The 22014-nt window shown below is 41.7% G+C and overlaps 1 protein-coding gene across 1 annotated transcript; it reads right to left on the bottom strand.

The window, feature by feature from the left end:
- Positions 1-3471: 3471 nt before the first annotated feature.
- Positions 3472-3970, bottom strand: LOC109241599. Its single transcript, XM_019408358.1, has 2 exons — positions 3781-3970; positions 3472-3692 (listed from the first exon to the last, which is right to left on the bottom strand). The coding sequence occupies exons 1-2, from the start codon at positions 3968-3970 to the stop codon at positions 3472-3474; spliced, it is 411 nt and encodes a 136-aa protein (XP_019263903.1).
- Positions 3971-22014: the final 18044 nt, after the last annotated feature.

Genomic DNA, 22014 nt, shown 5'->3' with positions numbered 1-22014 from the left:
GTTCCCCGCGATGGAGGCTAGAGTGCGCCAGTTAGTGTAGGGCTTGGTTATTAATGAGGCCGCTACAATTGCCTTGAAGTATGATATGAACCGTGGGAATATGGTGGCATTTTCCCAAACCACGGAGACCCGAAAATTGAAGAATAAAAGGGAGCAAGAGGGTAGCAACAAGGCCCGATCAGCGGGTAACTTTAGTGGTGCTTCTGTTGGTGGTAGTGGCAGGTCAGCGTTTAGGGGAGGGACATTAGGGCCATCTCAATCTTTTGCTCAATCTTCAATAAGTGCACACCATCGGGGCCTAGTCAGTAGCAGTGGAGTCGTTTTAGGCTTAGCCAAGGCATTAGGGGATCCTACCAGCAAGGTCGGCTTGGTGGGAGATTTCAGCAGCATCGGAGGCCCCCATGCCCTAGGTGTGGGAAGATGTATTTTGGGGCCTGCTACATGGACCAGCCCATATGCTACGGCTGTGGTATCAAGGTCATATTAAGAGGGATTTCCGTTTGTCCCACCCGAGTTTGGGCAGGGGTATGGCACAACTAAGATTCCCGGCCAAATTTTAAACTATGTGGATTATATGATTAAACTAGGCGAGCGTAGAAAGATATGAAAGATGAAATTCCTATTATAACATAAACCAGTGTAAGGAAAAATATCATTAAGCTATATGAGTACTTGATACAAGTTTTGAAGATCACAAGGATTATAACTACGTCGGTCTATGTTTAATGACTAAATTGTTTACCTGCTACCCGATTACGGTGTTGATATTGTTTACCTAAAAGCGTTCTAATTCAATTCTAAGTCATGCCCTATGCGCTATCCGTCCCATCCCTAGGGTCCAGGAGGCTTTGGACCTACTATTTTGTAGTTCTAGACTTAACTCAGTTGCTCAAAATAATAAAACTAGGTGACAGTCAAAACATATAGGACTACACATAATTACAATAAAAAGGCTCAAGTAATATGTATTAAAATACCTTGATGCTTCATCATGTTGTCTTATCAATTGAGGACATGTTCGAAATATGGAATATATGTTAAAATGTTAGGACTTCATGTCAAATTCGAATAATGATTGTTATACCAAAGTGTATGAAAAACCTCTATGTGCTTAGGATTCCCAAATTGCTCATATATGTACTAATGTCTTAAATGATAGGCCTTAGTGTTGTTGATGATGATAATAATATTGAATGTAAAAAGGGAAACTGGAAATGTGAAATTCAGCCAAGTGCCATAAATGACCTTATAAATGAGGACACTCGTGCCAATGTATTGAAAAGATGGGAAAGAAACATGAAGTGAGATGACTGATTGAAAGGATGATGTCTCAAGTGACATGGCCTAGCCGATCGGGTCGTGATCGGACACCATGCCACACACAATGTGGTAACTGTGCTGGAAATGATTGATTGAAATTGTAGATATGATTGATGTCTCAAATGAGATGACCTAGCTGATCGGGTCGAGATCGGACTCCGTGAAAGAACATGGTGGTATTGTGGATTGTGGCATATCGACACTAAAGATCACCCAACCTAATAAGATGGAAATAGATTTGAGAACTTATGCGATCCTTACATGATGTTTTAGTATTGTTTGAAGCTCTTATTGTACTCATGGCTGTTTCCCCTTTGTTTTGTTGTTTATTCTATTGAGATGGTATTTTAGAATTAAATACTAATACTATCCGACAGTACTAACGTCCCTTTTGCAGGGGGTGCTGCATCTTTAAAATGGATGCAGGTGGTTCAATAGCTGACAATGTTGATCGTAGTTAGTGGTACATCATCCTCTTCCCAGCAGTCTTGGTGGGCCCGATTTAATCCCGGAGTCATGTATTGTATCTTTTGTTAGTATTTTTACCACGTTTTGAGGTATAGCTGGAGCCTTGTTGCCGGCATTATCATAACTATCTTTTGTATCTTTAGAGGCTCCGTAGACATTATGTGGGTTATGTATGGGTGCTAGAAAGGTAAGATGGGTTATGTTGTGTTTTGGACTCTTGTTCCACTTAATCGTGAAATGTATGTATTTTGGAACTTAACAATGATGTAGCAAAATGAAATGAATTAGTTATGTTTATATATATGATCCTTCTATTGTTTAACTAATGGAAACGTGCTTTCTCTTGATCATAAGCGAGTTGGGTAGAAAGTGTCTAACATGCTTGCTCGACCGGGTCTACTCGGTTGAGCGCCGGTTGCGCTCCCCGAGGTTGGGGCGTGATATTTAGTCCCATGCAAAGGAAGTCAATGCTTAGCCTTATGCAAGGCGAGGGCATTGTTTAGCCCTATGCAAGGAGTAAAGACAATGCTTAGTCTCATGCAAATGAATGCAGTGCTTAGCCTTACGCAATAATGGATGCAATGCTTAGCCTCATGTAAGGAAAGGCAATTCTTAGCCTTATGCAATAATGGTGGCAGTGCTTTGCCACATGCAAGGTGAGGGCAGTGTCTAGCCCTATGCAAGGAATAGAGACAATGTTTAGTCCCATGCAAAGGAAGGCAGTGCTTATCCTTATGCAAAGTGAGGGCAGTGTTAAGCCTATGCAAGGGGTAGAGATAATGTTTAGTCTCATGCAAAGGAAGGCAGTGCTTAGCCTTACGCAATAATGGAGGCAATGCTTAGCCTCATGCAAGAAAAGGTAATGCTTAGCCTTATGCAATAATGGAGGCAGTGCTTAGCCTCATGCAAGGTGAGGAAAATATGTAGCCCTATAAAGAGAGTAGAGGCAATGTTTACTCTCATGCAAAGGAAGATAATTCTTAGCCTTATTTAATGATGGAGGCAGTGCTTAGCCCTATGAAGGAAAGCAATGATTAAATACAAGAGGATAAAGCATTTCTTAGCGTGACGTGCTTGCGTTTGGCGACTTTGTCGTTATGAGGTTAGTGATCTAGTTGTGTGTATGTATTTGCAGATGTTCCTGTTATGTTCATTGTGCCTGCATCCAAACAAAAATCGTGAGTTCTATGGGGAAAGGTTGGTTCGTGCTGTCAAGTCCTTGCTTAGTCTTTAGTCTTGTCTTGAGGCCCTGCTTAAGTCACCTCGGGTAACGTCTGGCTTCCATAATAATAAAATTTTCGAAAAATATGCATGCATTTGACAAATTAATTGTAGCATGTATTTGTTCAAAATATGTGATAATGCACGATATCAAATAATTTTGATGAACTAATCATTGTGACACATTTTGAGACATTGCAACCTCCTTGATTTGGAGTTTTGAGGATCCTCGTCAAAATTCTGCCCCAGTTCAAATGCATACTTCTCTTCATACCTACTTTGGCGATTCTGAACATGAAAAGATCGGGCAGACCTGCGACCTTGCCCCAGTTTCTGATCATAGGAGAAATGAAGATCTTATTATGATGTGACCAAACCTACAGGGATGCTCGTATCCCCTCTTAAATGAGAATCAGGTCAAACATACTTCATTTACATCAAATAGAAAGTGCAAACATAATGTTAAACATAGTCGTCCGAATTGATAGGTTTTGGCCAACTCTCTCCATCTATTTCTGCAAGTATAAGTGTTCCTCCTGTTATTACCCGGTGAACCATGTAAGGGCCCTGCCAGTTGGGTGAGAATTTCCCCTTTGCTTTGTTCTGACGTGGGAAGATTCCCTTTAGTACCAACTGCCCCGGCGAGAATTGCCTCGACCTGACCTTTTTGTTGAAATCTTTTGCTGTTCTATTATGGTAAAGTTGACCGAGACATACCGCGTTTATTCTTTTTCCATTGATGAGAGCTAGTTGTTCATAACGGCTTTATACCCATTCCGCATAGCTGAGCTCGGCTTCTTGTATGATTCTTAAGGAAGGGATTTCCACTTCGGGGAATAACGAGTTCTGTACCATAAACCAGTAGATAAGGAGTTGCTCCAGTTGATGTACAAACTGTGGTGCGATACCTGAGTAAAGCAAATCGTAACTTATTGTGCCATTCTTTGTAATTGTCTACCATTTTCCTCAATATCTTCTTGATGTTCTTGTTGGCGGCTTCTACAGCTTCGTTCATTTGTGGCTTGTATGTTTTAGAGTTCGGATGCTTGATCTTGGATGTTTCACACATGGATATCATCAAATCGCTATTGAGATTGGCAGCATTGTCAGTAATGATTGACTCTGGTACTCCAAATCGACAAACAATGCGCTCCCGAACAAAATCTTCTACAACCTTCTTTGTTACAGCTTTATAAGATGCGGCTTCAACCCATTTCATGATGTAGTCTATGGCCACCAAAATGAACCTATGTCTATTTGAAGCAGCGGGTTCGATCGGTCCGATGACATCCATACCCCATGCGGAGAAAGGCCTGGGCGAACTTATTGCATTAGGTTCGTTGGGAGGTATTCGTATCATATCAGCATGTATTTGGCACTGGTGACACTTTTTAACATACTTGATGCAGTCTGTTTCCATAGTCATCCACAAATCCCCTGCTCTTAATATTTTCGTGGCCAAAATGAAACCATTTATATGGGGTCTGCAGGTTCCGGCATGTACTTCTTTGAGCAATCTGGATGCATCCTTGGCATCGACACATCGCAGTAAGCCCAAATAAGTAGTTCTTCGAAACAAAATTCCTCAACATTGAAAGAAGTGATTGGCTAATATGCGAAGCGTGGGCTTCTGAGTATGGATACAGTTTTTGGGTATTCTCCCATTTCCAAGTACTTCTTGATGTCGTGAAACCACGGATTTCCGTCAATCTCTTCTTTAACATGAGCATTATAAGTTGGCTGCTTACAAATTTCTATTGGGATAAGAACAATGACATTCTTTTCTAGGTGTTGTATCATGGAAGAAAAAGTGGCTAATGCATCTGCAAAGTCATTCTGAATCCTTGGAACATGTTTGATTTCTATCTTTGTGAACCTCTTAATCAGCTCTTGTACATAGTGCAAATATGGCAATATTTTGGTGTTTTTCGTAGTCCATTCTCCTAGAACCTGGTGAACCAGTAGACCTGAATCTCCGATTACCAGCAGATCCTGAACGTTCATGTCAATGGCAAACCTGAGTCCCGGGATGCAGGCTTCATATTCCTCCATATTGTTGGTGTTTGGAAACTTGAGTTTTGCGCATACCGGATAGTGTTGACTAGTTTCTGATACTAAGAAAGCTCCAATACCTAATCCTTCGAAGTTTGTTGTTCCGTGAAAGAACATTCTCCAACCACCGTATGCCTCGGTAATATCATCTCTTACAAATGATACCTCCTTATCGGGAAAATACATTTTCAATGGTTCATATTCCCCGTATACGGGATTTTCTGCCAAGTGATCCGTCATTGCTTGCCCTTTGGCTACCTTTTGAGTTACATAGACAATGTCGAACTTCCTCAGCAATGTTTCCTACTTCGCTAACTTACCCATAGGCATGGATTTATAAAAGATGTATTTTAGTGGATCCATCTTGATATGAGATATGTATTGTTGCACATAAATAATGTCTCAACTTCTGAGCTATCCATGTCAAAGCACAGCAGGTGCGTTCCAACAAAGAGTATCGGGCTTCATAAGGTGTGAACTTCTTGCTCAGATAATTTATCGCCTGCTCCTTTCTTCCTGTTTCATCATGTTGTCCCAGAACGCAACCGTAAGCCCCATCACGGTGACCTCCTCTTTTACCTTCAAACTCATATCCAGCTTGAACTCTCTGAGCTTCTGCTTTACTAGTGGACACATAGGATTGATAGGTAGTTTGTGAGCTACTATGAATATGCTTAAACTAGTCATATCATCGTAGGACCATGCAAAGATGTATTCATATTCCTTTAGGAATGTGATATACTCCTCCTTCTCCGAGTGTGATAGCTGAATGCTTATACGTGTTTCCTTGACCGTTTCTAAATCGCCTAAGTTAACGCTCTCAGTTTCCTCCAAATTAGGCTTTGGTTTGTTTTCAAAATCCTCTACATCTTTAACAATTTCCTCAGGTATTATATCATCTTCCAGATCCTCCAAATCACTGTCCTTATGTTGCGTTGTCTCATTACATGTCACAGTCGTAGGTTCATCAGGATATGTAATAATTACACTGAAAAGAAATGTAGAAAGATGATAATAAATATAAAAAGCAATAATGCATTAATAAAATTTAAAAATGTCAACAATTACGACTCGATGGCTCGAGTAATTATTTCATAACAAAATACTACAAAATATCTCAAATGCTCAAAACTATATAAAAATAATTCATGCTAATTTGCCAAGCTACCCTGGAACGCGGTGAGCCCAGGATGGTGCAACGGTCAACTAATCGCAGAACTAATTCATTCTGCCTTGGTGTACTTCTTCCATATGAATTCTCTGCATTCTCTACCATAGGAGCATTGTCTTTCTTGTCGCCACTCAAATCGTCCATCTTTCCTTTATCCTTACTTTTGATGTCGTTGAGAGAGGGGAGGTGGAGGACCTCTACATCTGGTGTGACATGCTGACGTTCGCAGAATGCACAAACCAACCTTTAGGAATGAAAATAATCAAAACAAAGAAAAATAAAAGGTAACCAAGTCAACAAGACCAAATGAAAGAGTGTTTGCAATATTTAAGCAGGTAACACATAAAGTCATGCAATGATTCACGTCCTAACTTGGGTACCTCATTGTGCCCGAGGTTGGCCTAAGCGACAATAGACTTGGAGAAAATTTATTCCAACGTTGCCTCATTTCATTAATGCAAAAATAGGTCAAATCAATCATTACTAAATCAAAATAATATGAAGTCACTAATGGCATAAAGCCTTATTACATCGAAATCTAACAAAATCTAACTCCAAAACAATAAAGAACATTATCTCCTAATTATTAGTCGCAGATGGACCTTCTCCATGTTGTTCTCTTTTGACTCCATCAATCACACTTCCTACGTCACGCATGTCGAGCGTGTATACCAAACCTGGTGATTTCGTGCTTCATTTTTTGCAAACAAACAAAGGTTAGCCCTTTCCCCCTATATATTTAACTACTTACGCAGTAATGATCAGCACCTTGGCACATTTTCTCCAAGAAATGCACATAATATGATAGTGTCCATTGGAATTGTGGAAATCCCGTCGGACTTTGGACAAGGTTCATCTTGGCGGGTTGTTACATTAATAATGCTTCAACCCATAATAGGTTTAGCGTGATGCATGTACATTTTAAATTGGAGTAGGGTTTCTAGAATGGTCTAGACTGGTACTCCCAAGTGGACAACTTGAGAGAAAAAGGCACGGGACCGTTGATTACATCGCTGATCGACTAGTCTACCGCAAATAAGCCTTTCCGACTTAAAAGGGGTAATTTCCAGGAAAGTGCGGACACTCATTAAGCGCCGCTATGTTGATAATTGGCACGAGTGGAGTATGATGTGGAGCTTGCTTTATGCAGAAATAATAACACATTGCAAAGTATTTGTATGCAAGAAGCAGTAAATAAAATTGCAAAAGTGAACATGAAAAGAAGAGAAAAGAAAAGAAAGAAATCATTTTGGCTCATGAAAATGTGCAAGAATATAATGAAGCATGTAAGGAAATAGGGATAATATAGCATTCAATATGGACAAAAATGGAGAGCAGTCATACATGTCATAGCAAACAAATGAGAATAGGGAAAGGGATGTGCATGTCATAGCAAAACAAATAAAGGTGAATAGAGGAAGGGATGTGCATGTCATAGCAAATTTAAACAAATAAAGGTGAATAAAGGAAGGGATGTTCATGTAACAAAGAAAGTAATCCACATGAGTCAAGTTCGTTATGGTAAGAGCCTAAGTGTAAATCCCTAGCAGAGTCTCCATGCTGTCGCGTCCCGTTTTCTTGCGAAAGTGGGTTTCGATGTGTGACAACTCTTTTATATGGGTATTAAAAGAGAAGAGTCGCCATCTAACAATTTTTAAAGTGCGCTACGACACCTATTTGCAAATGACTCTGTTTGACTAGTCAACGCCACCAAATATTGGGTAAGGGCTCAAATTACCTCAAAGTGAAGGTGTTACGCACTCTTTGAGGTCTACAACTATGGTTCAAGGCCGAATTTTAAACCATGTGAATTATATGATTAAACTAGGCGAGTATAGAAAGATATGAAAGTTGAAAGTCCTATTATAACATAAACCAGTGTAAGGAAAAATATCATTAAGCTATATGAATACTTGATACAAGTTTTAAAGGGAAAAGGGGGTCCTAAGTTTTTTAGCCTAAAGGATCCCCCCGTGCAACATAAATAATACTTCGCAAATTACTTTAGGTAGGAGTTGCTCAAATTATTCACCGGGCACAGACTATCATCTCCTGCTACACGATTAGTATGTTGAAGTTTTTCACCTAAAAGCGTTCTAATTCAATTATAAGTTGTGCCCTATGTGTGCACTACCCATCCCATGCCTATGGTCTAGGAGGCTTTGGACCTACTATTTGGTAGATCTAGACTCAATTCAGTTGCTCAAAATGATAAAACTAGGTGGTAGTCAAAACAGATAGGACTGCACGTAATTACAATAAAAGGGCTCAAGTATCCTCCACACATAAGCAGGAAAAGCACGCAGAAGATCCGTTATTGTTTCAGTTGAAGGAAGGGATTCATAAACGTAAGACCATGGCTTTTTCTCTTGGTTTGGATGACGGTACACTAAGGTACCAAGGGTGACTATGTGTTTAGAATGTGAATGGTCTCCGAGAGAGAATCATGACCGAGGCTCACACTTCAAGATATTCCGTGCTCCCAAGGTCTAGAAAGATGTATCATGATCTTAATGAAGTCGTTTGGTGGAATGATATCAAGAGGAATGTAGCGGACTTTGTGGCAATACGTCCAAAATGTCAACAAGTGAAGGTCGAACACCAAAAGCCCGGTGGGTTGGCATAGAACATAGAAATTCCAATGTGGAAGTAGGAGATGTTCAATTTGAACTTTATGGTAGGACTACCTCGCACTCCTTGTTAGTTTGACTCGATTTGGGCGATTGCGGATCAACTCATAAAATCAGCACACTTCTTACTTGTTAAGTCTCTCGACGTGGCAGAACAGTATGCTTAGTTGAATATCAAGGAAATAGTCCGGTTGCATGGGGCTCTAGTTTCTGTCATTTCTAATCGGGGGCATAGTTCACAACTAACTTTTGGAAGAAATTTCAGCAAGGTTTGGGTACTCAGGTGAATCTTAGTACATCCTTCCATCCACAGACCGATGGGCAAGCAGAGCGGACCATTCAGACACTCGAGGATATGTTGTGTGCTTGTGTTCTAGACTTCATGTAAGGCCCCGTAAGAATTTCTACTCAAAACCCAAGAGCTCGTAGTGCCAAGTTAGGAATACGTGTTAGAAATTTGTAAAATTCCTCGCGGCGAGCAAGCTCGTCGCGATTCGGGCCCTCTGGATTGATCTGAACATTAAAAACTCAAGGAATAATGTTTTCCAGAAAAGTACGATTCTGCGATCCAGTATGCGGTCACATAACGGCTATGCGGACCGCATAGTCGCCGCAGAGTGAAGCAGTTTGTTGGTCAATTTTGAGGTCAACTATTCAGCCACATATGCGATCGAATAATCAATATGCGGGCCTCATAGTTATCGCATAATCCCCTTGGAATTTTGCGAAGGGCAGTTCTGCGGTGCATTATGCGACCGCACAACAGGTATGCGAACCGCACTTCTGTCGTATACCCAGACAGTGTGTTCAGGTTTTAGGACCATTTTTGCGGTCCATTTTACGGGCCGCATGTTAGGAATGCGATCGCAGATTGTGTTGGGGCTCCTATTTTCTAACTTTTAAAACCCGACCCGATCCCATTAAAAATACCCATTAGACCTCTCTTATGTGATTTTTACTGAAAATAGAGTGAGAGAGGGAGCTCTAGAGGGAGAAACCAATCTCTCAATCTTTGCCAAATTTTTGAAGACTCTCAAGCACAAATTGTTAGGCTTTCACCCCGAGAGGTAAGAAACCTGAGCCCTAATCTCTGGTTTCAAAATTCACACTAGAAGGAGTACTTAGCTTGGGGGTTCATGGGTATAAGAATGGATTTCTTGCATGCATATAAGATCATAGAATATTGTGGGGTTGTGAGCTAAAAAAAAAGCAATTGGGGTATAAATGATAGAAATCTCTCACAAAAAGGACCTAAGATCACAATGCACCCTTAGTGCTTGATAATATGCTCAAACGAGCTAGAATGTTAATCTCGTCTCTAATTCTTGGTTCGATTTGTAATTCCTATACAATAGTTGAAGTGCTAAGAGTCCCGGAATTTTGTAAGAATTAAGGAAAGCTTTATTGAGGTATGTATGGCCAAAATTCCGTCTTTTAGAAATCGAGCTCCGTCGGTGCTTGTGTAAATACGGTAAGATTAAAGTTGAATTGTCGTATTAATTGTTGTTTCACATGAATTTGGGGTTGTAACCTTATATGCGTGATAGATGTGTCTCAATATGATCAATGTGCTATTCTTGATTACTTAAAAAGGGGCAAGGAATATGAATCATGTATTGAAATGCTTTGACCTTAAATTTGTGATTGAAGCTGCATATGTTGGGTCCTCTATTTGAATTCATATCTATACTTACAATCTTAATTGCTCTTGTGTGCACATATTATCCTAAATTACAAATCTAGCATTGAAATTGAGAATAATGTGGGATGTGGCCTAGTGCCAAATATATGACGTGATAGTTGTGGCCCCAAGTGCCTACGAATTGATACATGTGAAATAAAGATTGAAATGAGATGACTAATGAGAAAGGAACAACGTCGTGGTAAGGCGGCCTAGCTGATCGGGCCGTGATCGGACGCCATACCGCACACATGGTGGTATTATGCTGATATAGAATTCCAGAAAAAGGGAAAATGAGATTGTGATTGAAGTGTATGTCTCAAATGAGGCAACCTAGCCGATCGGGTCGAGATCAAACTCCGCTCAAGATAGCAGTGGTATTGTGAACAATGATGAATAGTGTGAAATGCCCCAAACTAAAAGCTATGGGAAAATGATGTGAAAATTGTATGATTCATTTATTTGATAATGTGGTGATTGTTTAAAGTTTTGAGTTATACTTCTGACTTCCTTATTCTTGTATGAAAGTTCTTCCTAACTAGATGGTGTTTAGTTATACATACTAGTACTATTCCATGGTACTAACGTCCCGTTTGCTGGGGGGCGCTACATTTTTAAATGAATATAGGTGGATCTATAGCGGACAGTGCCGATCGCGCGTAGCGGAGTGTCCTCCTCACGAAGTCTTGGTGAGACCCTTTTTCCTTCAAGGGGTTATGTTGTACATCATTTGCTGTAGACTTCTACTTTTGAGGTATAGCCGAGGCCTTGTTGCCGGCGTTGTCATAATTTGTCTTTTGTATAGAGGCTCCGTAGACGTTGTGTGGGTTATGTATGGGTGTTGGATGGGTTAATGAACTGTGGTATAACTCTATTCTCTAGTTCGTCTGAACTATGACTGTATGAAATCTTGGAAACTTAGCCATGATTTAAGAATTGTGATATAAAAATGAACTAACAATGTTGAATGATCGATTTTGCTATTGTCTAAATAAACGAAAGCATGGTTTCCTTAATCGTATTGAGTTGGGTAAAAAGTATTAACAAGGCTTGCTCAGTTGAGTTCACTCGATTGAGCACCGGTCGCGCCTCCCGAAGTTGGGGCGTGACAAACTTGGTATCAGAGCCTAAGGTTTTAAAGAGTCCTAGGACGTCTCGGAGACGTGCATAGTAGAGTCCTTCTTATCGGTGTGAAGTCGACCACATCTATAAGTTGGAGGCTACTTGGGCATTAGGAACAACATCCCTTTGATATTCTGGATCGTGGGGCAATTGTGAAACTATTCCTCTTCTAACTAGTGCATTCCTTCAATTTTCAGTACATGGCACCTAAGAAGAAAGCCAGAATTGGCCAAGGAGCTAGTGCCACCCCAGGAGTGGCCGATGATTCACTACTTGATATTGCGGGGGAGGATAATCGCCCTGCTATCACCCTACCGGATTCTTCTATTCTGGAGAAGACTACCTCAATTCCTACATCTACGGGGGGTACCACTATCCCTCCCATTGATACTCCTGTTCCGCCTCCAGCCCCAGCTTCCGGTTCTGGTATTTGTGATGGGATCTTAGGGGCGCTATTCAGATGTTGACTCAGCTAGTGGCCTCTCAAGCCCAAAGGTCAAATGCCGCACCCAGTTCATCTAGCCAGCAAGGGGATTCCACCAGTTCCAGGGTGAACAGATTTCTTCAGTTAGACCCTCCAGTGTTTAAGGGTGCCAATCCAGAAGAGGGCCCTCAGGATTTTATTGATGAGATGCACAAGACCCTCAGGGTTATGCGTGCAACTGAGATAGAGGGAGTAGAGTTAGCTGCCTACCATCTGAAAGGGGCGGCCTATTTGTTGTTTGAGTTGTGGGAAGATTCCCGTGAGGAGGGGAGCTCTCCGGCGAGGTGGAGTGAGTTTGCCGATGCATTTATAGATCAATTCCTGCATGCCGAGACAAGGGCAGACCGTACGGCAGAGTTTGAGAATCTGAAGCAAGGTAGTGGGAGTGTATGGGAGTACCACATGGAGTTTGCCTGCCTATCCAAATATGCTATTCACATGTTGCCTATAATTGAGGATAGGGTGCGCCGGTTTGTTCAGGGCCTTAATCCTCTTACTATTAACGAGGCTTCTACAACTTCCTTGAATTCTGACATGAATTATGGGAAGATTGTAGCATTTGCTCAGGCCACAGAGAACCGCAAACTGAAGAACATGATGGAAAGAGAGGGTAATAGAAAGACCTGGTCTGCGGGCAACATGGGTGAGTCACTAGGTGGGGGAAGATCAGCTTTACGGGGAGGATCATCAGGGTCGTCCCAGTCTGTTGCACAATCTTCAGCCAGTGCACCACCATCAAGGCCCAGCCAGCAGCAGCAATAGAGTCGTTTCAAGCCCAGTCAGGGCGACGGGGGATCCCACCGACGGGATCGGTCAGGAGAGAGGTCTCAGCAGCAGCAGAGGTCCCCGTGCCCCAGGTGCGGGAAGATGCACTCGAGGATTTGCTACATGGAGTTGCCCGTATGTTATGGTTGTCGGATGAGGGGTCATATTCAAAGGCATTGTCGTGTATCCCGCCAGGGAGCAGGTAGGGGCAAAGCATAGCCAGCCAGCCCAGCAGCTACTACATCTTCAGCCCCATCTCCAGCTCGAGGTACCCCAGCACCCGCGGGGCGTGGTGCAGCTAGGGGTGGTGCCTAGAGTTCAGGAGGACCCAGCCGATTCTATGCTATGAGTGGTCACCAGACTGCAGAGGCTTCTCCAGATGTTGTTACAGGTACTCTGACTATCCAATCTCATGATGTGTGTGCACTTATTGACCCCAGTTCCACCTTGTCCTATATTACCCCTTTTGTTGCTATAGAGTTTGGGATAGAACCAGATCAACTTCATGAGCCATTTTCGGTGTCTACTCCGATTGGTGAGTCAATTACAGTTACTCGAGTTTATAGAGGTTGTGTTGTCACGATACGTGGTAGGTATACCATGGCCGATCTTGTTGAATTGGGGATGATCGATTTTGATGTAATAATGGGAATGGATTGGCTTTATTCGTGTTTTGCCAAGCTTGATTGTCGGACTAGAACTATGAGGCTTGAGTTACTTAATGAGCCTGTTGTTGAATGGAAGGGGGATAATGTAGTGCCTAAAGGTCGGTTTATTTCTTACCTTAAGGCTGCAAAGATGATCAAGAAGGGGTGTATCTATCAATTAGTTCGGGTTACGGACACCGATGCCGAGGCACTTAGCCTTGAGTCCTTGCCAGTTGTGAATGAATTTCCGGATGTTTTTCCAGATGAGCTTCCTGGGATCCCACCGGACAGGGAGATTGATTTTGGGATCGATGTGATGTCAGGCACGCAGCCTATGTCAATTCCACCTTACAGAATGGCACCGGCAGAACTGAGAGAGCTAAAGGAGCAATTGAAGGATTTGTTAGAAAAGGGTTTCATCCGGCCAAGTGTGTCACCATGGGGCATACCGGTTTTGTTTGTACGGAAGAAAGATGGGTCGCTGCTGATGTGTAGACTACCAGCAGCTTAACAAAGTCACAATCAAAAATAAATACCCTCTACCAAGGATAGATGACTTGTTTGATAAATTGCAAGGTGCTATGTGTTTTTAAAAAATTGACTTGCGGTCCGGGTATCATCAATTGAAGATAAGAGAGCAGGATGTTCCAAAAATAGCTTTCAGGACTCGGTATGGGCACTTTGAATTTCTAGTGATGTCTTTTGGGCTAAGAAATGCCCCGGCAGCATTCATGGATCTTATGAATCGAGTCTTTAAGCCTTTTCTAGACTCCTTTGTGATAGTGTTCATTGACGATATTCTTGTGTATTCCCGAAGCCGAGAGGATCATGCTAACCATCTCAGGGCAGTTCTGCAGACTCTTCAGCAACACCAAGTGTATGCGAAATTTTCGAAATGTGAATTTTGGCTTGAATCTGTCGCATTCTAGGGTCACGTCGTCTCTAGGGAAAGAATTATGGTTGATCCTCAAAAGATTGCAGTAGTGAAGAATTGGCCTAGACCTACTACTCCAACATAGATTCGCAGTTTCTTGGGTTTGGCTGGGTACTACAGAAGTTTTGTGGAGGGGTTTTCTACTCTTGCCTCTCCCTTGACTAAATTGACCCAGAAAGCAGTTAAGTTCCAGTGGTCCGATGCTTGTGAAAGGAGCTTCCAGGAAATGGAATCAAGACTGACTACAGCACCGGTAATAACCCTGCCAGAGGGTACAGAGGGATTTGTGGTGTATTGCGATGCTTCCGGGATCGGGCTCGGGTGTGTGTTAATGCAACATGGCAAGGTTATAGCCTACGCTTCTAGGCAACTCAAGAATCATGAAAAGAATTATCCAACCCATGACTTAGAGCTTGCAGTAGTGGTGTTTGCGCTAAATATTTGGCGACATTATCTATATGGGGTCCATGTGGATGTATTCACAGACCACAAGAGCCTTCAATATATTTTCAAACATAAAGGAGTTGAATCTGAGGCAGAGAAGATGGCTAGATTCACTCAAGGACTATGACATAGATATTCTCTATCACTCGGGAAAAGCTAATGTTGTGGCAGATGCTCTTAGTCGAAAGTCCATGGGAAGTTTGGCTCATTTGAAGACGTATCAGAGGTCGTTGGCCTGGGAGGTTCATCAGTTGGCTAGTTTGGGAGTTCGCCTGGCGGGCTCTAGTGAAGGAGGGATAATTGTGCAGAATAGAGCCGAATCGTCGCTTGTGGCGGAGGTGAAAGAGAAGCAATTCAATGATCCATTATTAGCACAGCTGAAAGAGGGGATTCATAAACACAAGACGATAACTTTTTCCTTTGGCATGGATGATGGTACCCTACGGTACCAAGGCCGCCTATGTGTTCTGTATATTGACGGTCTTCGGGGAAGGATCATGGCAGAAGCTCACACTTCCAGGCATCAGTGCACCCAGGTTCTACAAAAATGTATCATGATCTTAAGGATGTTTATTGGTGGAACAACATGAAAAGGGATGTGGCAGACTTTGTGGCAAGGGGTCCGAACTGTCGACAAGTGAAGGCCGAACATCAAAGGCCAGGTGATTGGCTCAAAACATAGAAATTCCAATGTGGAAATGGGAAATGATCAACATGGATTTTGTGGTGGGTTGCCGCGCACTCCGCGCAAGTTCGACTCAATTTGGGTGATCGTGGATTGGCTCACGAAATCAGCACACTTCATGCCAGTCAAATCTAGTGACACAACGAAATAGTATGCTCAGTTGTATATCAAGGAAATAGTCAGGTTGCATGGTACTCCAGTCCCAATCATTTCTGATCGAGGGGCTCAGTTCACGGCCAACTTTTGGAAGAAATTTCAGCAAGGTTTGGGCACGCAGGTAAATCTTAGCACAACTTTCCACCCCCAGACCGACGGGCAAGTAGAGCGGACTATTCAGACGCTTGAGGACATGTTGCGTGCTTGTGCTCTTGATTTCAAAGGTACCTGGGATGATCATTTGCCACTCATAGAGTTTGCTTATAACAACAGCTTCCACGCTAGTATCCAGATGGCACCATTTGAGGCATTGTATGGTAGGAGATGTAGGTCTCCCATTGGGTGGTTCGAGGTTGGAGAAGCTGAATTGATAGGGCCAGACCTTGTGCACCAGGCCATGGAGAAGGTCAAAATTATTAAGGAAAGGTTGAAAACTGCTCAGAGTCGCCAAAAGTCTTATGCGGACGTCCGTCGCAGGGATTTGGAGTTCAAAGAAGATGATTGGGTATTCTTAAAGGTTTCCCCCATGAAAGGTATCATGCGGTTTGGGAAGAAAGGAAAATTGAGCCCAAGGTATGTCGGATCGTACAGAATCATCCAGCGGATTGGTCAGGTGGCATACAAGCTTGAGTTGCCACCCGAGATGTCATTGGTACACCCAGTTTTTCATGTGTCTATGTTGAAAAAAGTAGTGGGAGATCCGTCCACTATCGTGCCGGTTGAAACTATTGAGGTTAATGAAGAACTGTCATATGAAGATGTTCTAGTTGCCATTCTGGATAGGCAGGTCCGAAAATTGAGAAATAAGGAAATTGCCTCCGTAAAGGTGTTATGGCGAAACCAGCAGGTTGAGGAAGCCACTTGGGAAGCCGAGGAAGAAATGAGAAGGAAGTACCCACATTTGTTTGCATACCCATGTAATAGCTTTCATCCATTTGGTCCCTATGAACTCTGTATCCTTGATTTGATCTATGTAAAAACTGCTCTGTTTCATTTTGGTTATATGATTTGCCTATGCGGCCATGGTTAGTATTGTACAGGTTATGTTGTGTCTATGGAATATGTATATGCTGTTAGAATATGTTTCTGGGGCTCTCTGGCAGGTGGATAGGCCTAGATACAAAGGAAACTCCAGCGAAATTTTTAGAAATTTAGGGAGTTAGCCAAATTCGGGGCTGTTGAGGTGTTCCATGATTGTGAAAAGCTGAGATTGCATAAAGATTGCTAATGAGTGAACCTTGATCCTCATTCGAGGACGAATGATCCTAAGTGGGGAAGGATGTAAGGCCCCGTAAAAATTTCTACTCAAAACCCGAGAGCTCGTAGTGCCAAGTTAGGAATATGTGTTAGAAATTTGTAAAATTCGCTCGCCGCGGTTTGGGCCCTTTGGATTGATATGTACATTAAAAAGTCAAGGAATAATGTATTCCAGAATAGACGATTCTGTGGTCCAGTATGCGGTCGCATAACAGTTATGCGGACCGCATAGTCGCCGCAGAGTGAAGCAGTGTGTTGGTCAATTTTGAGGTCAACTGTGCGGCCACATATGCGATCGCATAATCAATATGCGAGCCGCATAGTCATCGCATAATCCCCTTGGAATTTTGCGAGGGGCAGTTCTGCGGTGCATTATGCGACCGCAGAACAGGTATGCGGACCGCATTTCTGTCGCATACCCAGACAGTGTGTTTAGGTTTTGGGACCATTTTTGCGGTCCATTTTGCAGGCCGCATGTCAGGAATGCGATCGCAGATTCTGTCGGGGCTCCTATTTTCTAACTTTTAAAACCCGACCCCATCCCATTAAAAACACCCATTAGACCTCTCTTATGTGATTTTTACTGAAAATAGAGTGAGAGAGGGAGCTCTAGAGGGAGAAACCAATCTCTCAATACTTGCCAAATTTTTGAAGACTATCAAGCAAAAATTGTTAGGCTTTCACCCCAAGAGGTAAGAAACATGAGCCCTAATCTCAGGTTTCGAAATTCACACTAGAAAGAGTACTTAGCTTGGGGGTTCATGGGTATAAGAATGGATTTCTTGCATGCATATAAGATCATAGAATATTGGGGGGTTGTGAGCTAAAAAGAAAGCAATTGGGGTATAAAATGACAGAAATCTCTCACAAAAAGGACCTAAGATCACAATGCACCCTTAGTGCTTGATAATATGCTTCAACGAGCTAGAATCTTAATCCCGTCTCTAATTCTTGGTTCGATTTGTAATTCTTATACAATAAATTGAAGTGCTAAGAGTCCCGGAATTTTGTATGAATTAAGGAAAGCTTTATTGAGGTATGTATGGGTAAAACCCCGTCTTTTAGAAATCGAGCTTCGTCGGTGCTTGTGTCAATACGGTAAGATTAAAGTTGAATTGTTGTATTAATTGTTTTTTCACATGAATTTGGGGTTGTAACCTTATATGCGTGAAAGATGTGTCTCAATATGATCAATGTGCTATTCTTGATTACTTAAAAAGGGGCAAGGAATATGAATCATGTATTCAAATGCTTAGACCTTAAATTTGAGATTGAAGCTGCATATGTTGGGCCCTCTATGTGAAGTCTTATCTATGCTTACAATCTTAATTGCTCTTGTGTGCACATATTATCCTAAATTACAAATCTAGCATCGAAATTGGGAATAATGTGAGATGCGGCCTAGTGCCAAATATATGACGTGATAGCTGTGGCCCCAAGTGCCTACGAATTGATACATGTGAAATAAGGATTGAAACGAGATGACTAATGAGAAAGGAACAACGCCGTGGTAAGGCATCCTAGCTGATCTGGCCGTGATCGGACTCCATGCCGCACACTTGGTGGTATTATGCTGATATTGAATTCCGAAAAAAGGGAAAATGAGATTGAGATTGAAGTCTATATCTCAAATGAGGCAACCTAGCCGATCGGGTCGAGATCGGACTCCGCTCAAGATAGCGGTGGTATTGTGAACAATGATGAATAGTGTGAAATGCCCCAAACTAAAAGCTATGGAAAAATGATGTGAAAATTGTATGATTCTTTTATTTGATAATGTGGTGATCGATTAAAGTTTTGAGTTATACTTGTGATTTCCTTATTCTTGTATGAAAGTTCTTTCTAACTAGATGGTGTTTAGTTATACATACTAGTACTATTCCATGGTACTAACGTCCTGTTTGCTGGGGGCGCTACATTTTTAAATGAATGTAGGTGGCTCTATAGCGTAGAGTGCCGATCGCGCGTAGGGATTGTCCTCCTCTGGAAGTCTTGGTGGGCCCCTTTTCCTTAAAGGGGTTATGTTATACATCTTTTGCTGTAGACTTCCACTTTTGAGGTATAGCCGGGGCCTTGTTGCCGGCATTGTCATAATTTGTCTTTTGTATCCATAGAGGCTCCGTAGACGTTGTGTAGGTTATGTATGGGTATTGGATGGGTTAATGAACTGTGTTATAACTCTACTCTCTAGTTCGTCTGAACTATGACTGTATGAAATCTTGGAAACTTAGCCATGATTTAAGAATTGTGATATAAAAACGAACTAACAATGTTGAATGATCGATTTTGCTATTGTCTAAATAAACGAAATCATGGTTTCCTTAATCATATTGAGTTGGGTAAAAAGTGTTAATAAGGCTTGCTCAGTTGGGTTTACTCGATTGAGTGCCAGTCGCGCCTCCCGATTTTGGGGCGTGACAGTTCAAGGGTAGCTGGGATGATTCATGCTTCTCATAGTATTTGCCTACAAAAATAGTTATCATGCTTGCATTTAGATGGCGCCATTCGAGGCTCTATATGGTAGAAGATGTACATCTCTTTTTGGGTGGTTTGATATTGTTGAGGGAGAGTTAATTGGGCCAAACCTTGTGCATCAGGCTATGGGGAAGGTTAAGATCATTAAGTAACTGTTGAAAACTGCCCAGAGTTATTAGAAGTCTTACTTGGATGTACGTCGCAGGGATTTGGAGTTCCAAGAGGATGGTTGGGTATTTTTATAGGTTTCCCTCATGAGGGGTATTATACGATTTGGGAAGTAAGGGAAATTGAGTCTGAGGTATGTCGAACCGTACATAATCATTCAGAGGATTGGTCAGGTGGCTTACAGGCTAGAACTACCTCCAGAAATGTCCATAGTGCACCCGAGGTTTCATGTATTCATGTTGAAGAAGGTGATTTGAGATCTGCTGCTTATTGTTCCGGTTGAGACTATAGAGGTTAATGGGGAGTTAACTTGTTAAGAGATTCCATTTACCATTCTTGATAGGCAAGTTCGAAAGCTGAGAAATAAGGAAATGCCTTAGTGAAAGTGTTACGGCGAAACCAGCAGGTTGAAGAGGCCACTTGGAAGGCCGAGGAGGAGACTAAGAGGAAGTAACCCCATTTGTTTGAATGACTTGACTATGTATTTAAGGTGGCTATGTTCTATTAAAATTTTAGAATCTTACCTTCTATTAATTATGTTTCGCTTGTACAGTTCATGTTAAGGGTGTCTCTTTCCGTAATATAATGTTTACAACCTTGTAGCAGGTGTTGTCTCAAAAATTGTATTACATTGTTGTGTTATAGTTATGTTGTTAGGTTTAGTTTATGTGACGCTCTAACAGGTGGATAGGCCCCGTTACATGGGAGGCTCTTGCAAAATTTTAGAAAATTAGGGAGTTAGTCAAAATTTTGAATTGCTAGTGTGTGAAATAATAGTGGGGTCACATTGCTTTCTAACGACAGATTTTCACCCTCATTTGAGAACGAATGATCTTAAACGGGGGAGGATGTACGGTCCTGTAAAATTTCACCTAGAACCCAGGGTTTTGTGCAGCCAGGGGAGACTTATGAGTATGATCATTGTAGTACAGACTTTTGGGTTGAACAATGCATTGCGGAGTTGAAGAAATTTTATTGTAGTGCAGGGCATTTATGCGGTCCACTATTCGGCCGCAGATCGGCCGCAGAGTACAAAAAAATGGCCAACTTTGGAGGGTCGTTTTGTCGTCCAATATGCGACAGCAAAATGTTTTCGCAGGCCGCACAATCCATTGCAGATCCAGTACGGAGTTTTTCGAAAGAGAATTCTACGGCGCATTATGCGACTGTAGTTTGGGGTAGAAGATGGTTAATGTGGGGTGTGATTCTTTGGTGTGAGAGTGTTATTTATGCATTCTTGTACTATCAAGGTTTGTGAGAAGGTTGTAGAGTTCAAATGGGTAGAATTTGGGTTGTAGGATGAAGGCATCCACCATAGGAGGACCTTGAGATTATAATGTCCACTTAGTGTTTGTTAAATTGCTCAAATGAGCCGAACCCATGGACTTCTTCCTAATTTGTGTTCGAACTTGTAAAATTTCCAAATAGATCAAAGTTGCTTAGATTTATGTTGACTAAACTTCTATCTTAGAATTGAATCTCACGATGTTCTAGTAAGTCCTGAGTTTTTCATTATAAATTGGCTATTCCGAATAAGCTTGGTGTTGAAATATATATATATATATATATATATATATATATATATATATATATATATATATATATATATATATATATATATACGTTCGGGATATTCTTATTATATTATGATATTCTTCGGGAGGCTGTTCAAAAGCATGAATTATGTATTAAAATGTTGTGACTTCAAGTCGAGTTCAAATGAAAGCTATTATGCCAAATGGTATAAGAAATCTCTATGTGCCTAAGACTCTTATTTGCTCGCATGTGTATTTAATGTCTTGATATGAAAAGCCTTGTTGTTGATGATCCATGATGATATTTGAAATTGAATGAAGGGAGTATGAAATATGAAGTACGACCAACGTGCCAATAATGATATTATGTAAGGGCCATTGGTACCAGTGAAATTAAATGATATGTAAAAGATTATGAAATAAGTGGTATATCCTTTATATAGTAAATTCTTTGGGAGTATCGTTTAGTTACCGAGAAAGGGTAGGTGAAAGTAACCTAACCATGAAACTACATGTGTCGGTGTAGGACAAATTAAGGGTTGAATCCCCGTGTTGATGTGATGAGGTTGTTTCCTCTTATATGGGATGAGATTGATGTGTTGAGATATTTCCCCTAAGATTGGATGAGATTAATGCTAGCGAGATGTGATATGATGTCGACCCACACGGCATTGTGGTGAGATGGCTTAGCCGATGGGGGTGAAACCGGATGCCATGCCGCGCACATGATGGTGTTGTGAGTGGTTGTCTCGAGGTAAGACGGCTTAGCCGATCGGGCCGAGATCGGACTCCGTGCTAA

This window comes from Nicotiana attenuata, unplaced genomic scaffold (genome assembly GCF_001879085.1).
Source record: "Nicotiana attenuata strain UT unplaced genomic scaffold, NIATTr2, whole genome shotgun sequence".
In the NCBI taxonomy this organism is placed as follows: domain Eukaryota; kingdom Viridiplantae; phylum Streptophyta; class Magnoliopsida; order Solanales; family Solanaceae; genus Nicotiana; species Nicotiana attenuata.
Note: the sequence above shows the minus strand (reverse complement) of the source record. Positions and strands in the feature narration are given on the sequence as shown.

What these genes read in the sequence shown, in the direction of transcription:
- LOC109241599 (XM_019408358.1), bottom strand. Translation starts at nt 3,970, where the DNA reads ATGGTAGACAATTACAAAGAATGGCACAATAAGTTACGATTTGCTTTA. An exon ending in AGCTCAGCTATGCGGAATGG is followed by an intron (nt 3,693 to 3,780) that starts GTATAAAGCCGT and finishes ATAATAGAACAG; the next exon opens with CAAAAGATTTCAACAAAAAG.